General features: G+C 36.0%; 1 protein-coding gene and 2 long non-coding RNA genes across 40 annotated transcripts in view; all 3 read right to left on the bottom strand.

Annotated features, from left to right (window-relative positions):
• Positions 1-5,284, bottom strand: part of LOC127862125 (uncharacterized) — a 6,081-nt gene extending 797 nt beyond the window's left edge. Inside the window, exons 1-2 of one of the 2 annotated variants that reach the window (XM_052401114.1) lie at positions 4,731-5,284; positions 1-1,711 (exon numbers count right to left, since the gene is read on the bottom strand). The exon at positions 1-1,711 is cut by the window's left edge and continues 797 nt beyond it. In XM_052401114.1, the coding sequence (XP_052257074.1) occupies positions 32-1,684 (1,653 nt within the window). In that variant the 5' untranslated portion in view covers positions 1,685-1,711; positions 4,731-5,284 and the 3' untranslated portion in view covers positions 1-31. Of the gene's footprint in view, positions 1,712-2,580; positions 3,211-4,730 lie in introns of those variants that run through there. The other variant, XM_052401113.1, reaches the window with a different exon arrangement.
• A 4,961-nt stretch (positions 5,285-10,245) lies between these two features.
• Positions 10,246-14,157, bottom strand: LOC127862741 (uncharacterized). The gene is made up of 2 exons (XR_008040779.1): positions 13,643-14,157; positions 10,246-13,291 (listed from the first exon to the last, which is right to left on the bottom strand). It is a non-coding gene; the product is annotated as an uncharacterized LOC127862741 (long non-coding RNA).
• A 794-nt stretch (positions 14,158-14,951) lies between these two features.
• On the bottom strand, positions 14,952-23,380 carry LOC127862737 (uncharacterized). 37 transcript variants are annotated; one of them, XR_008040776.1, is made up of 10 exons: positions 21,508-21,862; positions 21,092-21,325; positions 20,702-20,831; positions 20,442-20,571; positions 20,208-20,389; positions 20,078-20,129; positions 19,515-19,930; positions 19,411-19,462; positions 18,812-19,357; positions 14,952-18,758 (listed from the first exon to the last, which is right to left on the bottom strand). It is a non-coding gene; the product is annotated as an uncharacterized LOC127862737 (long non-coding RNA). The 37 variants fall into 37 exon arrangements; XR_008040757.1 differs by lacking the exon at positions 20,442-20,571 and having other exon boundaries at positions 14,953-18,758; positions 18,812-19,930; positions 20,806-20,883; positions 21,274-21,325; positions 21,586-21,860; XR_008040744.1 differs by lacking the exon at positions 20,442-20,571 and having other exon boundaries at positions 14,953-18,758; positions 18,812-19,930; positions 20,780-20,831; positions 21,274-21,325; positions 21,508-21,860.
• Positions 23,381-23,655: the final 275 nt, after the last annotated feature.

The following is a 23,655-nucleotide window of genomic DNA, read 5'->3' on the forward strand; positions in this document are numbered from 1 at the left end:
TATCGTCTACAAAGTTTTTTAAATAAGTCCCTTAGGAAGACTCTTTGTAATTCCTTAATACAATGCCATCTAGACTACGCATCATCTTCCTGGTGCTGTGAATGCCATCTAGACTACGCATCATCTTCCTGGTGCTGTGAATGCCATCTAGACTACGCATCATCTTCCTGGTGCTGTGAATGCCATCTAGACTACGCATCATCTTCCTGGTGCTGTGAATGCCATCTAGACTACGCATCATCTTCCTGGTTCTGTGAATGCCATCTAGACTACGCATCATCTTCCTGGTTCTGTGAATGCCATCTAGACTACGCATCATCTTCCTGGTTCTGTGGATGCCATCTAGACTACGCATCATCTTCCTGGTTCTGTGGATGCCATCTAGACTACGCATCATCTTCCTGGTGCTGTGAATGCCATCTAGACTACGCATCATCTTCCTGGTGCTGTGAATGCCATCTAGACTACGCATCATCTTCCTGGTTCTGTGAATGCCATCTAGACTACGCATCATCTTCCTGGTGCTGTGAATGCCATCTAGACTACGCATCATCTTCCTGGTGCTGTGAATGCCATCTAGACTACGCATCATCTTCCTGGTGCTGTGAATGCCATCTAGACTACGCATCATCTTCCTGGTTCTGTGAATGCCATCTAGACTACGCATCATCTTCCTGGTGCTGTGAATGCCATCTAGACTACGCATCATCTTCCTGGTGCTGTGAATGCCATCTAGACTACGCATCATCTTCCTGGTTCTGTGAATGCCATCTAGACTACGCATCATCTTCCTGGTTCTGTGAATGCCATCTAGACTACGCATCATCTTCCTGGTTCTGTGAATGCCATCTAGACTACGCATCATCTTCCTGGTTCTGTGAATGTCATCTAGACTACGCATCATCTTCCTGGTTCTGTGAATGCCATCTAGACTACGCATCATCTTCCTGGTGCTGTGAATGTCATCTAGACTACGCATCATCTTCCTGGTGCTGTGAATGCCATCTAGACTACGCATCATCTTCCTGGTGCTGTGAATGCCATCTAGACTACGCATCATCTTCCTGGTGCTGTGAATGCCATCTAGACTACGCATCATCTTCCTGGTGCTGTGAATGCCATCTAGACTACGCATCATCTTCCTGGTGCTGTGAATGCCATCTAGACTACGCATCATCTTCCTGGTACTGTGAATGCCATCTAGACTACGCATCATCTTCCTGGTTCTGTGAATGCCATCTAGACTACGCATCATCTTCCTGGTGCTGTGAATGCCATCTAGACTACGCATCATCTTCCTGGTACTGTGAATGCCATCTAGACTACGCATCATCTTCCTGGTTCTGTGAATGCCATCTAGACTACGCATCATCTTCCTGGTTCTGTGAATGCCATCTAGACTACGCATCATCTTCCTGGTTCTGTGAATGCCATCTAGACTACGCATCATTTTCCTGGTGCTGTGAATGCCATCTAGACTACGCATCATCTTCCTGGTGCTGTGAATGCCATCTAGACTACGCATCATCTTCCTGGTGCTGTGAATGCCATCTAGACTACGCATCATCTTCCTGGTGCTGTGAATGCCATCTAGACTACGCATCATCTTCCTGGTTCTGTGAATGCCATCTAGACTACGCATCATCTTCCTGGTTCTGTGAATGCCATCTAGACTACGCATCATCTTCCTGGTTCTGTGGTCTTACACAAACTATAAAAAAAAACTGCAGGTATAGCTCAAAACACAGTTGTACGTATTATTTACGTACATAAATACGTATGTATTTATACGTATTATAAATACGTATATAATACGTATATTATAAATACATTGAATAAAGAAGACAAAACAAGAGGACAGCAACAGTTGATTTTAATACTCCGTTATTTTGTATGATGGGAATACATAATCATTGTGTTGTTTGTATAACATCCTAGTAGTTGTTGTTTCTATAATGTTAATTGTCTCATTTTCTTTGGGTTGAATCGACAAAACATAAAATACACAAATAATGTTTTACATTTTAATAATAATTATATTATAAAAAAATAATCACTAGGCTAAGATAATTGCAGACATAAATGTACAAGTATATTTATTCAAATATGGCATCCTTGTTCTTGATTTCCTCTTTTTTCAAGGCGTTGAACAACATGTTTTTACACAAAACATTGTCAGAATGTTTATCAAAATTCAGTTTGGTCAGTTGTTTTTAAGTTCCTGGGGAATACACTCATTTTAGCTTTAGCATATGAAAAGTGGTCACACAAAGTTATTGAGGTTGCTTCCCTTTAACTGCGAGAAATGTCTTGCATTTTACCTAATTTTTAACTTCACTGTTGTGTATTGTATTCTAAGGGACACAACTCTTATTGTCTTGTTAAAGCATGCAGGTTACGCATGCGCAATTAATTTCCTTCTATATTACATATAAAATAGTTGAAGTTCGATATCAATTTTTACCATGATCAAGCGCATACCCACTATATCATCATACATCATTGGAAAGATTAATGCATAATCTTTTGAAAAAAAATGCATGTCATTAAATTCTATACGCGCAAACTCAAAATATTTACCTTAGAATAGGCAAACCGGTTTTGACAGCTGTGCAGACAACCATTTTGGGCTCAAATAGTATGACCTACTTTCGAAGCCGGGAACCATCAACACAAAAAGTAGAGCACAAAAATGGCTTATTTTCTTATTGCTTACAAATATACCTTCAAGTTGATACCAAAACCAACCATTTGCAATGTATTTTACAAATCCTCGGCAGCATGCACTCAACAATGTGTGCTAAGTATCAAACTGACTGCATGTAACCCTAAAAACAGGAGTTCCGGTTTGGGGTTATGTGACCTTTAAGAGAACCCAACCCCTTCAAATTTAAATTAAAGGCACTTTTCCCACAGGTATAATCTGTTTTGAGAAAGATCACAAAGTTCCGGTACAATGACACACAGATTAATTCATAAAAGTTGCCGTTGAAAGCGCCATGCGTAACAGCGTTTCGCATCAAGAATTAAGGTAGAAAAGCCAAACTCGGTTACATCATACATGCAGCACTTAGACTCCATACAAGGCATGTCTTTCGATTCTAATAGGCAAAGCTTATCTTACATATGGCTTAATAAGTGAAAAAAATCATCAATGGCAATATTTGTGCATCAAAGCAGGTTTTGAACTGGATTCGAACAAACTTTTTATATTTTTTTTGCACATTTTAGGTAAAATCCATGTAGAAGCAGCAATGCTGATGTCATTTGACCCAACAAAAGGGCTCGCTTGCATGGAAAAACAACACACTTGGCTTCCTGACTAAAAAAAGTCATCGTCAGACATGAGCTTTAAGTCTTTTGTCACACCTGGACCTATGATTCCTCGGCTTGAGTTCCGTCTAGGGCAGGCTCCGGAAAGTGTCAGTCTGGCCCGGGTGCTCAATTCCGTGTAATCTGAGAAAACAAAAAAGGTTTTTTGTGCGCATTTGCCCATTACGGTGCCAACTAATGTAAGTTAGATACAATTAGAGTAAGCTTTCAATAGTCTTTCTCGCTTTATTTGCTGCAAATGGTTAATTCACCACGCCGGCATCACATTGTCGGGCACACCGGCAAAGTTATCGCCACAAAGTTTGGTTTCAGAGCTGCAGTCAATGTAAAACACACAAATTTCCTAATTTTGGTGACAAAAGTGTGCCAGGATATCAAAGAAATCATTTTACAATAGATTTAATTGAAAATAACGGCGTACTAACCTGCAAAGACACCGATCCTCTCGACACGACTGGGCGAGTGTTGAGGGCCGTCTCCGAATCAGTCACACTGTACAGTTTTTGATGGCCTGTCACTTCAGCCGGACTTGTAAACCAATTGGACGACAGTTCAGGCAGAGCTATAGACCCATTTCGACACCGCCTACAAATGCACACTTAGGTTTACGCATAATATTAAGGTCACTTAAATACATATTCCCTGGTGTTTTTCATGCAGGGTCTATCGCAACAACATTCTTCCAGGAAAGAAAGCATAATATTATTATCATTTTTGTGTTTTCAGCTGAATACTTGATTTTACTTGAACTCAGCGAGATATCCAAACAGGTAAAATAAGGCAAAGTAGTGTTATTCTGAGTAGATCTGCCTGAATGGGTTGAAGGCGAAGGCGGATAGAAGTGTAGGTCCAAAATTGGCGGGCATTTTTAACAGAAAAAGGCTCAAAAAGTAAACAATAATAATAAATACAGATGAAATAAAGACATGCATTAGGTTCATTATTGAGATTGATGCAAATTAATGTCAAAATGGCACTGAAAAACAATACCGGGTGTTTAAGTAGTCTTAGAATATGTCTCCGGAACAGGTTTCGGTGTGATTTTCCAGCATTTACCCCCCCTTATGACCCCAAGTGCAACAGCCCAATTGCAAACAGCCCTTATTTGGGTCAAAATGACATCTGGCAGTTATGTTTTGCAATACAGAGAGTTTTTGATGGTCAAATGTCAAAATTCTGGCAGACGACTAACTTGGTCGGATGTGCTTAAAGGTTACGCATGCGCAATTAATTTCCTTCTATATTACATATAAAATAGTTGAAGTTCGATATCAATTTTTACCATGATCAAGCGCATACCCACTATATCATCATACATCATTGGAAAGATTAATGCATAATCTTTTGAAAAAAATGCATGTCATTAAATTCTATACGCGCAAACTCAAAATATTTACCTTAGAATAGGCAAACCGGTTTTGACAGCTGTGCAGACAACCATTTTGGGCTCAAATAGTATGACCTACTTTCGAAGCCGGGAACCATCAACACAAAAAGTAGAGCACAAAAATGGCTTATTTTCTTATTGCTTACAAATATACCTTCAAGTTGATACCAAAACCAACCATTTGCAATGTATTTTACAAATCCTAGGCAGCATGCACTCAACAATGTGTGCTAAGTATCAAACTGACTGCATGTAACCCTAAAAACAGGAGTTCCGGTTTGGGGTTATGTGACCTGCAGTCATGAGATACTTGTATTGAGGTTATCTGTGTGATTCTATGAATAGTCAGTTGTGAGTTACCCATCAACGAGCTCAGAGTTATTACATCTGTTTCTACCATTTTTGTCTTTAAACTATAACAACACATACAAATGTTCTTGCATATAATAGTCAGTCATGGAACCAATTACTGTTACTGTTAATTTAAGTATGTCATAATCCTTATTTTACCTTTATTGTTTAAGCAAAACAGTTCAATTGTGTAGTTGTGTAAAGTACAAATACACCTAATAACATGGTGTGCATCAGCCCAGTGGTAACTGCACTTAACTCATAAGCAAGAATTTGTGTGTTCAAATCCCATTGGATCCATAGTAAAATTTATCTGTCACATTGTTTTGTTTTTTTCACTAACTTAGTCATATCCTGCCATACCTCAATTTTATAACATAATAGTTATTCATTGGCAAAGTTTATCAAACGTTCAGTGTCATCATATTTATATAGAATTGTTAACGTGCTATCAACGCACAATTTATATTGCATACATGGACTGATTTTCAGAATCTAATATGCCTGTGTTCATGTAATATCAACTCCATCCGAACCACACAAAAAAATCAATTACGATCGGTCAGATCGAACGGAACAGTCAGAACAATCAACAAATTTTATCCAATTGATAATTTTGAACAAGGCTCAATTTCATGGTATGACATGAGCTAAAAGGAATCTGTCGAACAAAATGAGAAAGATTTTGTTGACTTGTTACAAAAAATGGTTTTGTTTCCAGCCATGCGTGAGGTGATGATCATATTGCTAACCCGAATTCCCACCACCACTTGTATGGTGGAATGATCATTTAGCTGGCTGGGACGAGACCCACCATGACCGACGACTGGCTCTCAGGATAATGCATGATGAGGTTTCACAGGGATCGGATCAACACTGACAAGAATATGTTCATACAAAAAAATCGAGACATTCTGCAGAGACTCTTGTCGCCTTCACTTTCTATTCAGGGACTGAATAAATGTTAATTGATTGAAATCTCCCCTCGATTTCGCATGAATGAATCATGTTTAAAACTATAGTTTTTGAGTTAATAAATTGTGCAATAACCGCATCCATGATTTGTTTTCATGTGGATGGGAGTTTATGTTCGTGTGAAACTAATCAGGGGTCATTCTGACCCACATTATTCAATTCAGGAATCATAATTTAACAAGTTAAGAGTTTTCAATATTTCTAAAAAACAGACTCAAGTGCGTTTCAAATAAGCCATAGGCTTTCAATGCAATCAAACTAAAATAAATAGGTTAAATCTAAGATTTTTGAGTTTGTTTTTAAGTCTACACATATTTATAGCCCTGTAAACAAAGATTTAAGAGGGGTTATATTGGACTGTCACTCATTCAGTTTGTCTGTCAGTCTGGCCATTTTTCTGTATATAATGTTTTGCATTTGTGAAGGAAACTTTTTCCACATTTCTCTAGTGATTTATTTGTAACTATAAATTAGTAATCACCATGAAATTTGATGATGCAATACTTAAGTTCATGCTCAGTGATCCACTTTTTCCCGAGTCCTGTGCCTTTGAACTTTTCTATCATTATTGCTGCCATAGAGAATTCCAATTTTGAAATTTCTTAATTCTTGGAGCTAGATCAAGCTGGATAAAAAAGGGGTGTTGGTATTGCAACATGCCATAATTCCCTGCTTGTAGTCAATTTATCCCATCATTTTTTGCATTTTTTCTAACCTTTCATACGTTGACAAAAGAAAAAGGCTTGAAGCACCTTGTGACATCACACTGATAAATTGAGCTTGTTTGCTGTAAACAGCACGGTTAAAAGTTAACAACCTCTATCAGATAGGGTGTAATTTCATTAATGAGTTGATCATCATGGGATAACAATTTATCTATTTCTCATTTTGTTCCATTAATATTGCTAAAAAAATAATTTTGAGTTTGACTGTGTCACTAATTTGAAACAACACAAAAATGCATGCAGGGATGGAAATTAGTGGTTCGCCGTGAGCCCAGGGTGAGTAGATTTTTGCCCGGGCAACTCTATTTCAAAAGTTGGTAGTCCGGCTGGGCAGCTAATTTTTTTAAGCTTGAAACAATTCAGTGCAATTAAACATTTAAATAAAAATTGGCGACTGTGGATGATAAATAGTTAAATAAAATTCATTTATTTAGGCTCGGAAAAGATTCAATTCAGACTCATAGTAAGACATAATGCACAGAAAGTGTGTCATGTTAACAATGTTGTTGTTTAATTATCTATTGTTTTATTTAAGGAAAGTATTACATACGAATGACATGTACATTGTACTGGGCTTGTAAGTCTTAAGTGCTCAGCTGTTTTCTAAAATATTTTGGAAGGCCTATCACATGCAGTCCAATATGTCCAATAATTATATATTAATTTTCTTTTTTAATAAAATAATAATTTATGAAAATGTATTCCTTAAACATTATTCTTATTTACCATTAAAAGCATTTTAAGGCAATTACACAGTAAATCCAATGACATGTAAATCAATCAGATAAAATGTTGAGTCCAATATAACACAGGTGTTTCTTAGTTCCTTTTTTATGCCCCCCGAAGGGTGGCATATAGTTTATGAACTGTCCATCAGTCAGTCTCTCTGTCCTTCCGAAAACTTTAACATTGGTCATAACTTTTAAAATATTGAAGATAGCAACTTGATATTTGGCATGCATGAGTATCTCATGGAGCTGCGCATTTTGAGTGGTGAAAGGTCAAGGTCATCCTTCAAGGTTGAAGGTCAAATTTATGGCTTCAAAGCGGTGCAGAAGGGGGCATTGTGTTTCTGACAAACAAATCTCTTTTTCCTATTACCTTCCATTTCCGTTGCACATGTTTTCTGGAATTCAAACATGGAGGCGCCAATCGCTGTGATTGATTGTTGCCATATTATAATTGATTAACCCTTTGCATGCTGGGAAATTTGTCTGCTGCTCAAATATTGTCTGCTGAATTTCTAAAATTAGCAATTTCTTCGATTTGTTTTAAAGAATACTTTCAGAATATCAAACAGTTTGGATCCTGATGAGACGCTACGTTCTGTGGCCTCGCATCTGGATCCAAACTGTTTGCAAAGGCCTTCAAAAGTCAGTTCCAGAACTAAAAGAGTTAACTTGCACTGGGGCATTTGACAGTCAAAGTGTGATTAACCATTGTTTGAGGCAAATAAAGGAGATAAAAATAGCATGTGTTTAATTATGAGTGTTTTACATTCTTACGGTGTTACTATTTATATGCTATCTTTCGTTTGATCATTGACAGCTTTTTACAAGTTTATGTAGTCATGTTTCATTTCATTCTTATTTGTAAACAATATTTTAATATAGTTTGCTTAAATGTAACTGTAAATTCACTTTTACTCGGTTTCATCTCATTCAAATGTGTAAACAATATTTATTTTTAAAAAGTATGCTCAAATGCAAGTGTTAACATAACCAGCAAAGGGAAATCAAATTCAGACAATTAAGAAACATTCAAATGCAGGTTTATCGTATGCAGAATTGACTTTCACCTGGTTTCAGAAAATAATTTCTACATGTTGCATTTGATTATAATAAAATCAACTTTTCAATTGGTTGTAATAATTTTTTATCTGAGCGTTGCCCGATGTGTGCAAATCATGTTACCTGAATTGCACATGTTTAATTAGAAATACCCCATCCCATAATTCATTTTACAATTTTGCACTTCTGAAAAATGGTATATGTTTGTGTTTATAAAATTCTTAAATACACTTATGGTCAGTATTGGCCAGGTAGATTATTTTTATTTTGAAGTTGTGATTATATAGGATTATCAGATAAATAAAGAATATAAACATATTAACTAGAAAGGGAGTATTTATCCAGATATTTAAAGGCTTAGGCTTATATGCATTTATTATATACCTGTTTAATGTTTTTAACAAAATACAGGTTGTATCAATCGTTGAAATGAAAAATCCCGTATTACGCTACTCGCTGTTTCCAATTCCGTATTACCATACTAGACGGACTGCTTTGACCCATTTAATGACGTCACATTACACGCACCGAAAATAGAAATATTTTATATTACAAAATATTTTACGAAGTACACTGTGTGACGTCATTTCTGTGACAAAACACAATAGTTTTATCTGAACTCTGTAAGGACATGTTGGACGTGGTGTTTTTTAACAGTAAACTATGTGTTCAAAACGTATTTTGGAGTGTGTGTTTATCATGCATAAATGTATATTTCGAAAGGAATACAATAAAATAGTGTGGTTTAAAGTAAGTTTTGATAAAGACATGAAAGTTAGAAGTGGAAGTGCATATCGTTTAAACGTTTTTGCAAATCGGATTAAAGTTGTCAACTTAATTGTTATAAAAATTGGATTAACGATGGCAATAAGGTAAGCGTGTCGGAAACCTGTGTTTTCCCGGTTCGAATGTTTACACGTTAATTTACATAAACTGTATTCATACAAGTCTTAAATAAACTATGGCATACCGTTTTAGTCATTGTTTTGTTAAAGTAAAAAATACATTTGTTAACTGTTTTTGTTAGTTGTTGTATATAATAAAAGGAATATAACGCTAGTCAATTTTTCCAAGAGTTTGTATCACTCTCGTGGCTTGTGCTATTTCGCATCACACTCGAGGCTCCGCCTCTCGTGTGATACGTCATCACACAAGCCACTCGAGTGATACAAATTCTTGGAACAATTGACTAGCGTAATATTCCGTGTGTATTTGCACCTGACAATATGTCAGCACATCATGGCAATATATTTGCACTGAAGTAATAACACAGTCAGTTTAAAACCAGTGTATAACCAGTTTCATGCCTTGGATCCTCTGATCCATTAACTCTTTCAGTGCTTAATTGAACCGAGTTTTGAAGGCCTTTGCAATCAGTTTGGATCCAGATGAGATGTCAAACAACCTGGCGTCTCATCAGGATCCAAACTCTTTGCTATTCTGAAAGTGGTCTTTGAAAAAAATGAAGAAAATTATGATTTTAGAAATTCAGCAGACAACATTTTAGAAGATGACAAATTTCCCAGCATGCAACCCAAACAAAAAAAAACTGAGAATCAATATGGTTAACTAATAGTCAATAAATAAGCTATTTATTGCATAGTTATTGCCAATGCAAATCACATGCAAATGAGCTAATAAATATACAATAAATTTGCAAAAAATTGGATCAATAAATCGGCAATAAATTGTGAATAATTTATTCATACATGATAAATGAATTGTCAATAAATAGGGTATCTAATAAATATGCAAAAAATCGGCAAAAAATTGGATCAATAAATCGGCAATAAATTGTAAATAATTTATTCATACATGATAAATGAATTGTCAATAAATACGTTCAATAAACTGACAATAAATTGGACTTAAGTACAAAGCCTATACACAATAAATTGACAATAAATCAGGTTAACAAGTATGCAATAAATAGTGTTGATAAATTCTGAAAACTGAAAAAAAATCTGATGGAAATTTAAAAGTAACAAAGTATTAATTTGTTCCTGTATTTTTCTTTTTAAATGTATTGGTTTGTTACAGAGATTTTTTATGCATGGGCTGTATAATAAGAAAGCGTCGTTTATGCTAATAAAAGTTCATGAACACATATTTTGAGGCCATATATATTCAGGAAAAAAGGCAATATGCCCATCATTCCACATATAATACATTACAAAGAAATATATAGCCAGTTAATGGTGGGGCATTATACAATATATTAGATATCTGGTAAGCTATAGATACAACAACATGTAGTATTGATGATGAAATCATATGGAAGTAATTGAAGGAAAAGAATATAGCCTTTAATTGTCTGAGACCATACAGAATGGGGAGTATTTTTCGAAGAAAAATCAACATTCAAGCTTAATGATATGAAATTGTATATAAAATTAAATATATATTTCAAATATGTTTCAAAAATGTTATAGTTATACTCTTCAAATTAGGGGATCGAAATAAACGCAAAATGGTAGTGACCACAAAAATGTTTGTACAATTTATGTAACTATGTTTTTATCTTAAGAATATGAATTTTAGCTCTATAATTCTTATAAAGTAATGAAAACTTGCGCAGAGTTTTGTTTTGCGTAAATGTACATATCAGATGCCTTTATCAATATTAGTTATTTACAATTTACATATAGTAGCCTGGTCTCTTATGAATTCCACAAAAGGCACTGAATGGAGGGAAACTAACGATATGTTTCTTCTCGTAATCGTTGGCTTTGGCTGCCCACCGTTCTTGAACATTTGCTGGAAGCTTGGCTAGTATAGGGGCTAAGCCAATCAAGTATCGTAGAACGATAGAGCCGTTGAGAACTCATTGTCTTCTTTCAAGGCACGTATTTCATTCAGCAAGTCACTAAGCTCATACCATTTATAGGTCACCTGAGGGAAAGATTCAATACGCCTTGTGATAGATTGGTGGACAATCTCCGCTTTTCCATAACGTTCATGCAGTCGAGAATGTTTCTCGCATGCTAAGACTGGATCTCTGCGGTACGATGATCTCAAGCTAACTGCAGGGCTCGAAATTAACACCCGCACACTCGCAAAATGCGAGTGAAAAATACGGATTGCGAGTTAAGTTTTAAGCCACTAGTAATTTTTTGCGAGTAAAGAAAAAGTGAAAAAAAAGGAATATTGCTAATGTGCTCGACGTTCTGAACGCTAAACCGTAGGTCATAGAACGTCCATATACCTGTATGCGGAAGCCCACACCTTGTATGTAGACTGGTATACTTATAGTACAGATACGCAGATTGTATTGATACAGAGAAAGTTAAACAGTCTACTAATTCACACGTGTTCATTGAACTTGAACAGACATGGCGTCAAAGCGAAAAATAACTAGTTCCTTTTTGCCCACAGGCGTAAATAACAATGCGAAAGATAAAGCAAAGTTAACCGTTGAGTAAAAAAAGAAACGAAGTTAAATTATAGAATGTTTTTGATTTTGCGAGTTGGTTTTAAAGCTGCTCTCAATGTTTTGCAAGTAGAAAAAAAATTCGAGCCCTGAACTGCGTGCTGGCGAGAACTTGGCCACTTCACAGCCAAATCCATTTCCTCAAAAGCGCTTGTATCCATGATCTCGAACATCACGTTCTTGAAATTTGTTTTCCGCCTTGTCACTAAATAAAGTCAGTCGCGAGAGAGCCAAGTCTTTTTTAAGGAGGAATTTGCACAGATTTTCTCCAATATTAGTGTCATATACTGTTGGATTTTTGTGTGGATTTCTTGATGTAATCTTGAACTAGATTTTCAGGTTTTACAACAGGCAAAGTTTGCAATTTGAGTTGAATGTCTGGTGCAACATGACTTTCCGACCCATCAGAGCCTTCGACATCATGCTCTTGTAGTACCTTTATTTCTGCAGCCGCGGCTTCAAAAGCTTTTTGCTGAGAAAGAACTTGAAAATTCGCTTCTGATTCTGCCTTTTGTTTCAAAGGAGCTGCTTCCTGTTGAGTATATTTCTGTTTTATCTTTGCAGATTCGGCTTCTGCTTGTTTCAATGCGATGAGTTCACTGAACTTCACTCCAACGGCTAGTATCTCGAACTGTGTGTCTTAATTCACACCACCATAAACAGAGTTTGGCTTCATGCTTAACATTACTTTTTTCTTAATATTTATTGTTTAATTTGGTCAATCTTTTCCAGCGCGTGTAACATTGCTTTTTCCTGTAGCAACGGGTCTGTAAAGTGAGAGCCAATAATTCTTTAAGACTTGCTTCACTTTACACCTTTTTTAAGTACACTTCAAATGCGTCTTTTACTTTTACGTAACTTTCATAGGTTTCTAGTAATTGCTGTTCAATCAGGTTAATTTCACCAACATAACTCTCATAAGTTAAACTTCTTACTTAATTTGTCCAAACTTTCAGCCACTGTGCGCCATGAAGCAGAACAGCGCTTCCTAAAGTCATCAATTCTCTCTTCATAAAGAGCCATTCTTTATACAGATAACAGACGTTCACGCTGTGTTGACATACAATAAACTTTCTAAAGCCGGTTTAAATACAGATGAGACTTGAGTGTGACCATTTTAAATGTGTATTTAGTTCAATGTCCAGTACCCGTCATCTCCATCTGCTACTAGCTAAGTGTATGTCAATTTACTATTCTGTTTTGGAAACAGATAGTGAACCGATCGTGTCGAAAAAGAATACTGTATGTGGTGGTATTCAGTTTTTATTCTTAGATTCAACTCGATGTCTGTGGTAAATTGCTGCAAAACAAAATATAAGACGTTTAGTTCTGCAGTAAATTAAGTATCAATGATTGATACAAAGAAAATGGTGTATTGTAATAAAAAAATACTTAAAAATGACTGAAAAAGGTAAAACATATAGCCTTTACGTAATTAATAAACAATGACATGGTTACGAAAGAAAAGCTTTGGAAGTTACCCTAACATTTAGGACATATAGTCTCAACTGGGTCGAAATGGTAGGTACGACGTAGTTTGGGTACGAATAGCATTTACTGAAAAACGCAGAATAAATGAATATACCTCAAAAATAATTAATGCCTTAACAAAATACAAGTTATATAGCATTGATAACATGTGGAAACTTACACCATTCGGGGCTATAAACCGGTATAAACGTCTTAAGAAAATGCCGAAATAGCAATGGCGGCAAACGCTTCAAACATTCGTAGGTGAACAAACACTGATATTACCAAAGGGAAGTAAGCAGCGCAATATTATACGGTTACATATGATCGATATAGCCAGCGCATAGGTTTTGTTAAAAATGTATGCATACAAATTGCTAGAATAATGTGTTTGTTTCTCATTGACTGTGTTTTGTTGTTTGACAAAACATTTTTAAAAGGATAAAAAAAATATGTTCATGTACATAGAAAAACAAATTTTGCTTTCGTGTTCGCTGTGTCGTCTGCACTGAGCAAGGTATAGCGTCCATGACCTTAATTTATGGAAGACATAACTGCAAATATCTTTGATCTTCATCAGTTTTTTTGCAAAAAAATTATATATTTAAATTAGTATTGAATTCAGTATGAAGATGGCTGGTCTTCTGATAAACAATAATTGTAATCAGGCTTACAGTATAAATTAATCATGTTAAAATTGACAGAAACCAGCTTTTTATGGCTTTGTAATTTTAAATTAAATCTACCAATTTATCGCTACTTACAAATAATGTTTGAAATAAGCTGGAAACGATTTTCATTACGCAAATATAATGATCATGAAATAAATATGTACAAGGTACATATTTAAGTATAAAGAATAGGCAATTAATACATATTTCTCATTTTTTTCTATCTATAATGAATAGGCAATAAATAGTGCTTGATTTATTTCTATTTATAATGAATAGGCAATAAATAATGCTCTATTTCTTATTATCTATAATGAATTGGCAATAAATAGTGCTCGTCTTATTTCTATCTATAGTGAATTGGCAATAAATAGTACTAAACCTTTTTCTGTTACAATGGATTGGCAATAAAGAGTACTCTATGTATTTGCTTCCTCAAATAAATTGTACAGAAATCGGGCCTTAATAATGAGTTGACAACAAATAGGGTTAGGGCTTTCACTGAAGAAACCAATTTATTGCTTATTCGTTAAATGAATTGTCAATAAAAGGGGCTAATAAATTGTATTTCTCAGATTTATTACCAATTTATTGACAATTTTGGTACAATTTGCTAAAGATTTTTTTTGTTTGGGAAAGGGTTAAATTGGAGTTACAATGTAGTCATACATCTGCATGTAAGAAGTAAGTCTTCTTTTGTACCACTGATTTCTTAGCAAGACCACAGGATAATAAAGCAGTTTATTTGTTGGAATAATTTTTCCAATTAAAATAAGAACAAAGCTGTTTTTTGTCAAAATCTTTAATTTCATACCAAAAAAAAATTACAACTTGAAAAAACCCACAGCTTAATTAAACAAAAAACAAAAAAAAACAGGTACTTTTTTCTACATGATGATTTGAATAATGGGAGATGTCTAATTTGCCAAAAAAAAATAAATGAGTCAATTCGTTGTTGGTGTTAAAGTTTAAAGATATAAAAAAAGAGTTAAGCTTTTGACAAATGTTTTATAGTCAGTAAGTTATAAAGTCTGCGATGTAAATGTCAGAGATATCATGAAAGAAATCTCTATGGTGGTTCAGGCCAACAAGATTTCTTACCATGGTATCTCTGACATCTACATCACAAGACAAGCAAAATACAAACTGACTTAACACATAACAAAAAATGTCTGCAATGTAAATGTCAGAGATATCATGGAAGAAATCTCTATGGTTGGTCAGGCCAACAAGATTTCTTACCATGGTATCTCTGACATCTACATCACAAGACAAACAAAATACAAACTGACTTTACACATAACAAAAAATGTCTGCAATGTAAATGTCAGAGATACCATGAAAGAAATCTCTATGGTGGTTCAGGCCAACAAGATTTCTTACCATGGTATCTCTGACATTTACATCACAAGACAAACAAAATACAAACTGACTTTACACATAACAAAAAATGTCTGCAATGTAAATGTCAGAGATACCATGGAAGAAATCTCTATGGTGGTTCAGGCCAACAAGATTTCTTACCATGGTATCTCTGACATCTACATCACAAGACAAGCAAAATATATTTACATGAAAGACATAACAAAAAATGCTGTAACAATTTATATACAAAAAGTGTTTGGTAAGCAAAAAATACGTTCTTGGAGTCGCCAGTGACGTTTCCTGTTCTGATTTCCTTGACAGAGATATTGTTGACATTGAATCCAACATCAGTGGTGATGTTGGCAGGGGAGAATGTGACCACCATGCCGGGCTTGAGGATACCATTCCCCACTTGGCACTGTTACAATACCTCCAATTTTGTAGGCGTCCTGGAGTGGCAGAGCAGGGGCGTCTAGTATGGTTAAGGCGAAAGCCTCAAACAGGGTCTTTCAAGACACATTGCCTTCCTTCCTCTCAACGGCCCATCCCTTGTAACAGGGCATCTTATCTGTTGATTCAATCATGTTGTCTCCGTTCAATCCAGAAATTGGGACAAATGCAACTTCATTCTCAATTTCCACATAGTTTCATAAATAAATTGGTACATAAAACATAAACTATACCCAACAAACCAGAGCCACCAAATTATTAACAGAGTTACTTAAATGATTGAAAACCAAAATGTTTTGAAAAACTAAATATTCTTATCATTTCTTACATTCCCAAGCAAAATCACAAAAAGTTTACATTTGACATAGTTTCTTAACAATATTATGAATAAATATACTCAGCTTCTAAATTTGTACATAAAACCTGAGCTATACCCAAGACACCAGAGCCACCAAATTATTAACAGAGTTACTTAGTGATTGAATACCAAAATGCTTTGAAAAAATAAATATTCTTATCATTTCCAACATTTCCAAACAAAATCACAAAAAGTTAACATTTGACATAGTTTCTTAACAATATTATGAATAAATATACTCAGCTTCTAAATTTGTACATAAAACCTAAACTATACCCAACACACCAGAGCCACCCAATTATTAACAGAGTTATCATTTCCAACATTTTCAAACAAAATCACAAAAGGTTTAGATTTGACATAGTTTCTTAACAATATTATAAATAAATATACTCAGCCTCCACACCACACACTGAATTTACAATTATGAAACAATAAGTTTAAATGTTCACATTAATAAAATTATTGAATACCAAAATTATTTGAACAAGAGACGTTTTTGTCAGAAACACAATGCCCCCTACTGCGCTGCTTTGAAAAAAAAAAGAAAGAAAAGAAAGAAATCGAAACCTTCACGCAAAACCTAAACGCAAAACCTAAATGCAAAGTGTGATGGAATTTCAGACAGACAGACGGACAGTGCGATCACTATATGCCATCCTACCGGGGGCATAAAAACTAAATATTCTTATCATATTCAAAACATCAGATAATAAGTAGTGTATAAGAAATTAACAAATGAAATAAAAGCTTGTTGTTATAAGCCTACACCAATGTGAAATATCTTAAATAACTGATCCTACCTCAGTATTGAGGTAGAGATTAACAAATAACTGATCCTATCTCAGTATTGAGTTACAGATTAACTGATCCTTCCTCAGTATTGAGTAACAGATTAACAAATAACTGATCCTACTTCAGTATTGAGTTACAGATTAACTGATCCTTCCTCAGTATTGAGTAACAGATTAACAAATAACTGATCCTACTTCAGTATTGAGTTACAGATTAACTGATCCTTCCTCAGTATTGAGTTACAGATTAACTGATCCTTCCTCAGTATTGAGTTACAGATTAACTGATCCTTCCTCAGTATTGAGTTACAGATTAACTGATCCTTCCTCAGTATTGAGTAACAGATTAACAAATAACTGATCCTACTTCAGTATTGAGGTACAGATTAACAAATAACTGATCCTACTTCAGTATTGAGTTACAGATTAACTGATCCTTCCTCAGTATTGAGTTACAGATTAACAAATAACTGATCCTACTTCAGTATTGAGTTACAGATTAACTGATCCTACTTCAGTATTGAGTTACAGATTAACTGATCCTTCCTCCGTATTGAGTAACAGATTAACAAATAACTGATCCTACTTCAGTATTGAGTTACAGATTAACAAATAACTGATCCTACTTCAGTATTGAGTTACAGATTAACTGATCCTTCCTCAGTATTGAGTTACAGATTAACAAATAACTGATCCTACTTCAGTATTGAGTTACAGATTAACTGATCCTACCTCAGTATTGAGTTACAGATTAACAAATAAGTTGCCTTTATATGATAATAAAAAAAAAATTACCAAAATAGTGATGAAATTACACTATGAAAAAAATTTGATAAATTTGGATTGATAATGTAATAAATCAAATTACCTATTGATTGAGAAATTGAAAAAAAGAACTATTTTTTTTTATAAGGTATAATACTTGGTAAATTACTTGGTTCTGTGGATAAAACTAAAGAATTGTTATTAATTGGCAAATCCCAGATTCCTTTCCCTCCCAAACATTATTAACATATCCAAATTTCTGTTCCCTCAATCAACCCCATTTATGGGCCAAAAAGAATTAAAAAGACACAAACATCTCAAGGACACTGAATACTCATAATATTGCGCGATTTTTATTTTTTATTAATAAGTCAAAACACAACTCAAATTGTGCGTAAGAAAGGGATATCCAAAATAATTGACCATAGAAGGATATCATTATAGAAATTTTCTAGTTCACTATAAGTAGTAAACAAACAAAAACACACACAGTTGACACAGTATTGAAATTTTGCTGCCCAGGAATCAAATATCAAATACAAAAGTTAAGAGACAACGGATAACGATACTTGCCATATCAAAGGGAAGAAATGTGAATGATTCATATCTATAATTGTAAAGAAAATAAATACACAAATTTAAAGAATAGGAAATCAATCACGGAGAGAAAACTAGAAGAAGAAAAAAAACAACCACTATGTTTTTAGTATCAACACCTTTCAAAATAATACACAATCAACTGAAACCCCCAACACAATGAACTGAAACCCCCAACACAATGAACTGAAACCCCCAACACTCAGACTGAACTGAAACCTCTAACACTCAGACTGAACTGAAACCCCCAACACTTAGACTGAACTGAAACCCCCAACACTTAGACTGAACTGAAACCTCTTAACACTTAGACTGAACTGAAACCTCTAACACTCAGACTGAACTGAAACCCCCAACACTCAGACTGAACTGAAACCCCCAACACTCAGACTGAACTGAAACCCCCAACACTTAGACTGAACTGAAACCCCCAACACTTAGACTGAACTGAAACCTCTAACACTTAGACTGAACTGAAACCCCCAACACTTAGACTGAACTGAAACCTCCAACACTTAGACAGAACTGAAACCCCCAACACTTAGACTGAACTGAAACCCCCAACACTGAGACTGAACTGAAACCCCCAACACTTAGACTGAACTGAAACCCCCAACACTTAGACTGAACTGAAACCTCCAACACTTAGACTGAACTGAAACCCCCAACACTTAGACTGAACTGAAACCTCTAACACTTAGACTGAACTGAAACCCCCAACACTGAGACTGAACTGAAACCTCCAACACTTAGACTGAACTGAAACCTCTAACACTCAGACTGAACTGAAACCCCCAACACTTAGACTGAACTGAAACCTCCAACACTTAGACTGAACTGAAACCCCCAACACTGAGACTGAACTGAAACCTCCAACACTTAGACTGAACTGAAACCTCTAACACTCAGACTGAACTGAAACCCCCCAACACTTAGACTGAACTGAAACCTCTAACACTCAGACTGAACTGAAACCCCCAACACTTAGACTGAACTGAAACCTCCAACACTGAGACTGAACTGAAACCCCCAACACTGAGACTGAACTGAAACCTCTAACACTCAGACTGAACTGAAACCCCCAACACTTAGACTGAACTGAAACCTCCAACACTTAGACTGAACTGAAACCCCCAACACTGAGACTGAACTGAAACCTCCAACACTTAGACTGAACTGAAACCCCCAACACTGAGACTGAACTGAAACCTCCAACACTTAGACTGAACTGAAACCCCCAACACTTAGACTGAACTGAAACCTCCAACACTTAGACTGAACTGAAACCCCCAACACTTAGACTGAACTGAAACCTCCAACACTTAGACTGAACTGAAACCCCCAACACTTAGACTGAACTGAAACCTCCAACACTTAGACTGAACTGAAACCCCCAACACTTAGACTGAACTGAAACCTCTAACACTTAGACTGAACTGAAACCCCCAACACTGAGACTGAACTGAAACCTCCAACACTTATTCTGAACTGAAACCCCCAACACTGAGACTGAACTGAAACCCCCAACACTGAGACTGAACTGAAACCTCTAACACTCAGACTGAACTAACACTTAGACTGAACTGAAACCCCCAACACTAAGACTGAACTGAAACCTCCAACACTTAGACTGAACTGAAACCCCCAACACTTAGACTGAACTGAAACCTCCAACACTTAGACTGAACTGAAACCCCCAACACTCAGACTGAACTGAAACCTCTTACACTCAGACTGAACTGAAACCCCCAACACTTAGACTGAACTGAAACCTCCAACACTTAGACAGAACTGAAACCCCCAACACTTAGACTGAACTGAAACCCCCAACACTGAGACTGAACTGAAACCCCCAACACTTAGACTGAACTGAAACCCCCAACACTCAGACTGAACTGAAACCCCCAACACTTAGACTGAACTGAAACCTCTAACACTCAGACAGAACTGAAACCCCCAACACTTAGACTGAAATGAAACCTCTAACACTTAGACTGAACTGAAACCCCCAACACTTAGACTGAACTGAAACCCCCAACACTTAGACTGAACTGAAACCTCCAACACTTAGACTGAACTGAAACCCCCAACACTTAGACTGAACTGAAACCTCTAACACTTAGACTGAACTGAAACCCCCAACACTTAGACAGAACTGAAACCCCCAACACTTAGACTGAACTGAAACCGCCAAAACTTAGACAGAACTGAAACCCCCAACACTTAGACTGAACTGAAACCCCCAACACTTAGACTGAACTGAAACCTCTAACACTCAGACTGAACTGAAACCTCTAACACTCAGACTGAACTGAAACCCCCAACACTCAGACTGAACTGAAACCCCCAACACTTAGACTGAACTGAAACCTCTAACACTCAGACTGAACTGAAACCTCTAACACTCAGACTGAACTGAAACCTCTAACACTTAGACTGAACTGAAACCCCCAACTTTTAGACTGAACTGAAACCCCCAACACTTAGACTGAACTGAAACCTCTAACACTCAGACTGAACTGAAACCCCCAACACTTAGACTGAACTAAAACCCCCAACACTTAGACTGAACTGAAACCTCTAACACTCAGACTGAACTGAAACTGCCAACACTTAGACTGAACTGAAACCCCCAACACTTAGACTGAACTGAAACCCCCAACACTTAGACTGAACTGAAACCCCCAACACTTAGACTGAACTGAAACCCCCAACACTTAGACTGAACTGAAACCTCTAACACTCAGACTGAACTGAAACCCCCAACACTCTGACTGAACTGAAACCCCCAACACTTAGACTGAACTGAAACCCCCAACACTCAGACTGAACTGAAACCCCCAACACTTAGACTGAACTGAAACCTCTAACACTCAGACTGAACTGAAACCCCCAACACTTAGACTGAACTGAAACCCCGAACACTCAGACTGAACTGAAACCCCCAACACTCGGACTGAACTGAAACCCCCAACACTTAGACTGAACTGAAACCCCGAACACTCAGACTGAACTGAAACCCCCAACACTCAGACTGAACTGAAACCCCCAACACTTAGACTGAACTGAAACCCCGAACACTCAGACTGAACTGAAACCCCCAACACTCAGACTGAACTGAAACCCCCAACACTTAGACTGAACTGAAACCCCCAACACTTAGACTGAACTGAAACCCCCAACACTCAGACTGAACTGAAACCTCTAACACTCAGACTGAACTGAAACCCCCAACACTTAGACTGAACTGAAACCTCCAACACTTAGACTGAACTGAAACCCCCAACACTTAGACTGAACTGAAACCCCCAACACTTAGACTGAACTGAAACCCCCAACACTTAGACTGAACTGAAACCCCCAACACTCAGACTGAACTGAAACCCCCAACACTTAGTCTGAACTGAAACCCCCAACACTTAGACTGAACTGAAACCCCCAACACTTAGACTGATGACCACATGAAGAAATTTAATCATAAAAACAATAAAGTCGCTACTTAACAGAAATTTTCGACCATACGAAAACTAAATGAAGGAACATGAAACTTTAATTCATGCTGATGTATATGCCTGTAATGCATACAGCCTTTAAATTTGCACCGTGACTTTTTTACCATAAGTTCAATTGTGAATTCATTAAATATATTAGTATAAAGGTATAAAACAAACGATGACCCAAAATGTGTTCTTTGTAGAAGAAGATAAAAAGCAACACAAAGTAAATGTTGTGTATGTGTAGCTATTTCCCAACATATAATTAGCAACATATTTGTATTAATGTTAAGGTTTTGTGCAATTTATGAGCTTATGATGACACATTCTGGTATTAACCCTTTGCATGCTGGGAAATTTGTCGTCTGCTAAAATGTCGTCTGCTGAATTTCTAAAATTAGCATTTTCTTCGATTTTTTTCACAGAATACTATCAGAATAGCAAACAGTTTGGATCCTGATGAGACACCATGTTCTGTGGCGTCTCATCTGGATCCAAACTGTTTGCAAAGGCCTTCAAAATTCGGTTCCCGCACTGAAAGGGATAATGCAGGGCAACATGGACCACATCTGTAAAACAGCTAAAAGTACACATCATTGCACAATGCATATGACACTTCAAGCTTCTTTACTGGTGTAAGTTTCAAAATATTTGTCAACATAATTTTTTCATAGCATTCTTATTGGCTTATTTTACTTCACCAAATCACATGCAGATATACTTGGCAAACTTTAAATAGGTGTGTGGTGTAAGTATTATACTTGTATTTATCAACATGTTTTGTATAAGACATTTATAAAGAATGTTTCTTTTTAAAATTAATTCCTAAACTTGTTTCATAAAAGATTGTAAGAAATGTCACAACTCATGTTAGATCCTTACTATTTAACCGACATTTAGTAGCAAACCTTCAAGCATGAATAAATTAAAATTATATTGATAAATATATTAGGTTTTGCACTGCAATCAAATCTATCAAAGCTTATCAAAATGAGAATACTGTTATGGATTCATTTACTGTTATGGATTCATTTACTGTTATGGATTCATTTAGCATTTGCATGCTGGGATTTTTGTCGTCTGCTAAAATACCGTCTGCATAATTTTTAAAACTGTCATTTTCTTCGATTTTTTGTTAAAAACTATCATCATAATAGCAAACAGTTGCGATCCTGATGAAACGCCAAAATTCGGTTCCAGCACTGAAAGGGTTGATCTTGTGACATACATGTACAGACAAAACCAAATAGGGATATGGGAAACAATTCAAGCACCATATTTGTGCTTAAATGGACTTCATGAGTACACTGCCATTTATAATCATGGGTGCCACCGCTTTTTTTGTAATGCACTAATAAACGATCCAATGATACTTCTGAGGTGGCGCTTATACGTCCCGAAGTTTTAAGAATACATGGACAATTTCACTGGTTTAGTAGGTTTTACATGTTTTTCAACATATTTTGAATAAGTTTCGAAATTTGTCAATTAAGTGCGATTTGGCAAAGATTAATTCATCTACAAATGTACAGAATCATACAATCTCAACCCATTGGAAACATGAGGGAAATGTGTACATAATGACGAGGTGGAGATTTTAAAAGCAAATATATTTTTGCCTGTGTGACAAGAAAATTTCCTTCCAATTTAATCGCTTTCAACATCAAACGATTGCTTATAAAGTAAACAAGTTGCTTCAT

This window comes from Dreissena polymorpha, chromosome 16, assembly GCF_020536995.1.
Source record: "Dreissena polymorpha isolate Duluth1 chromosome 16, UMN_Dpol_1.0, whole genome shotgun sequence".
NCBI classification, from domain to species: Eukaryota; Metazoa; Mollusca; class Bivalvia; order Myida; family Dreissenidae; genus Dreissena; species Dreissena polymorpha.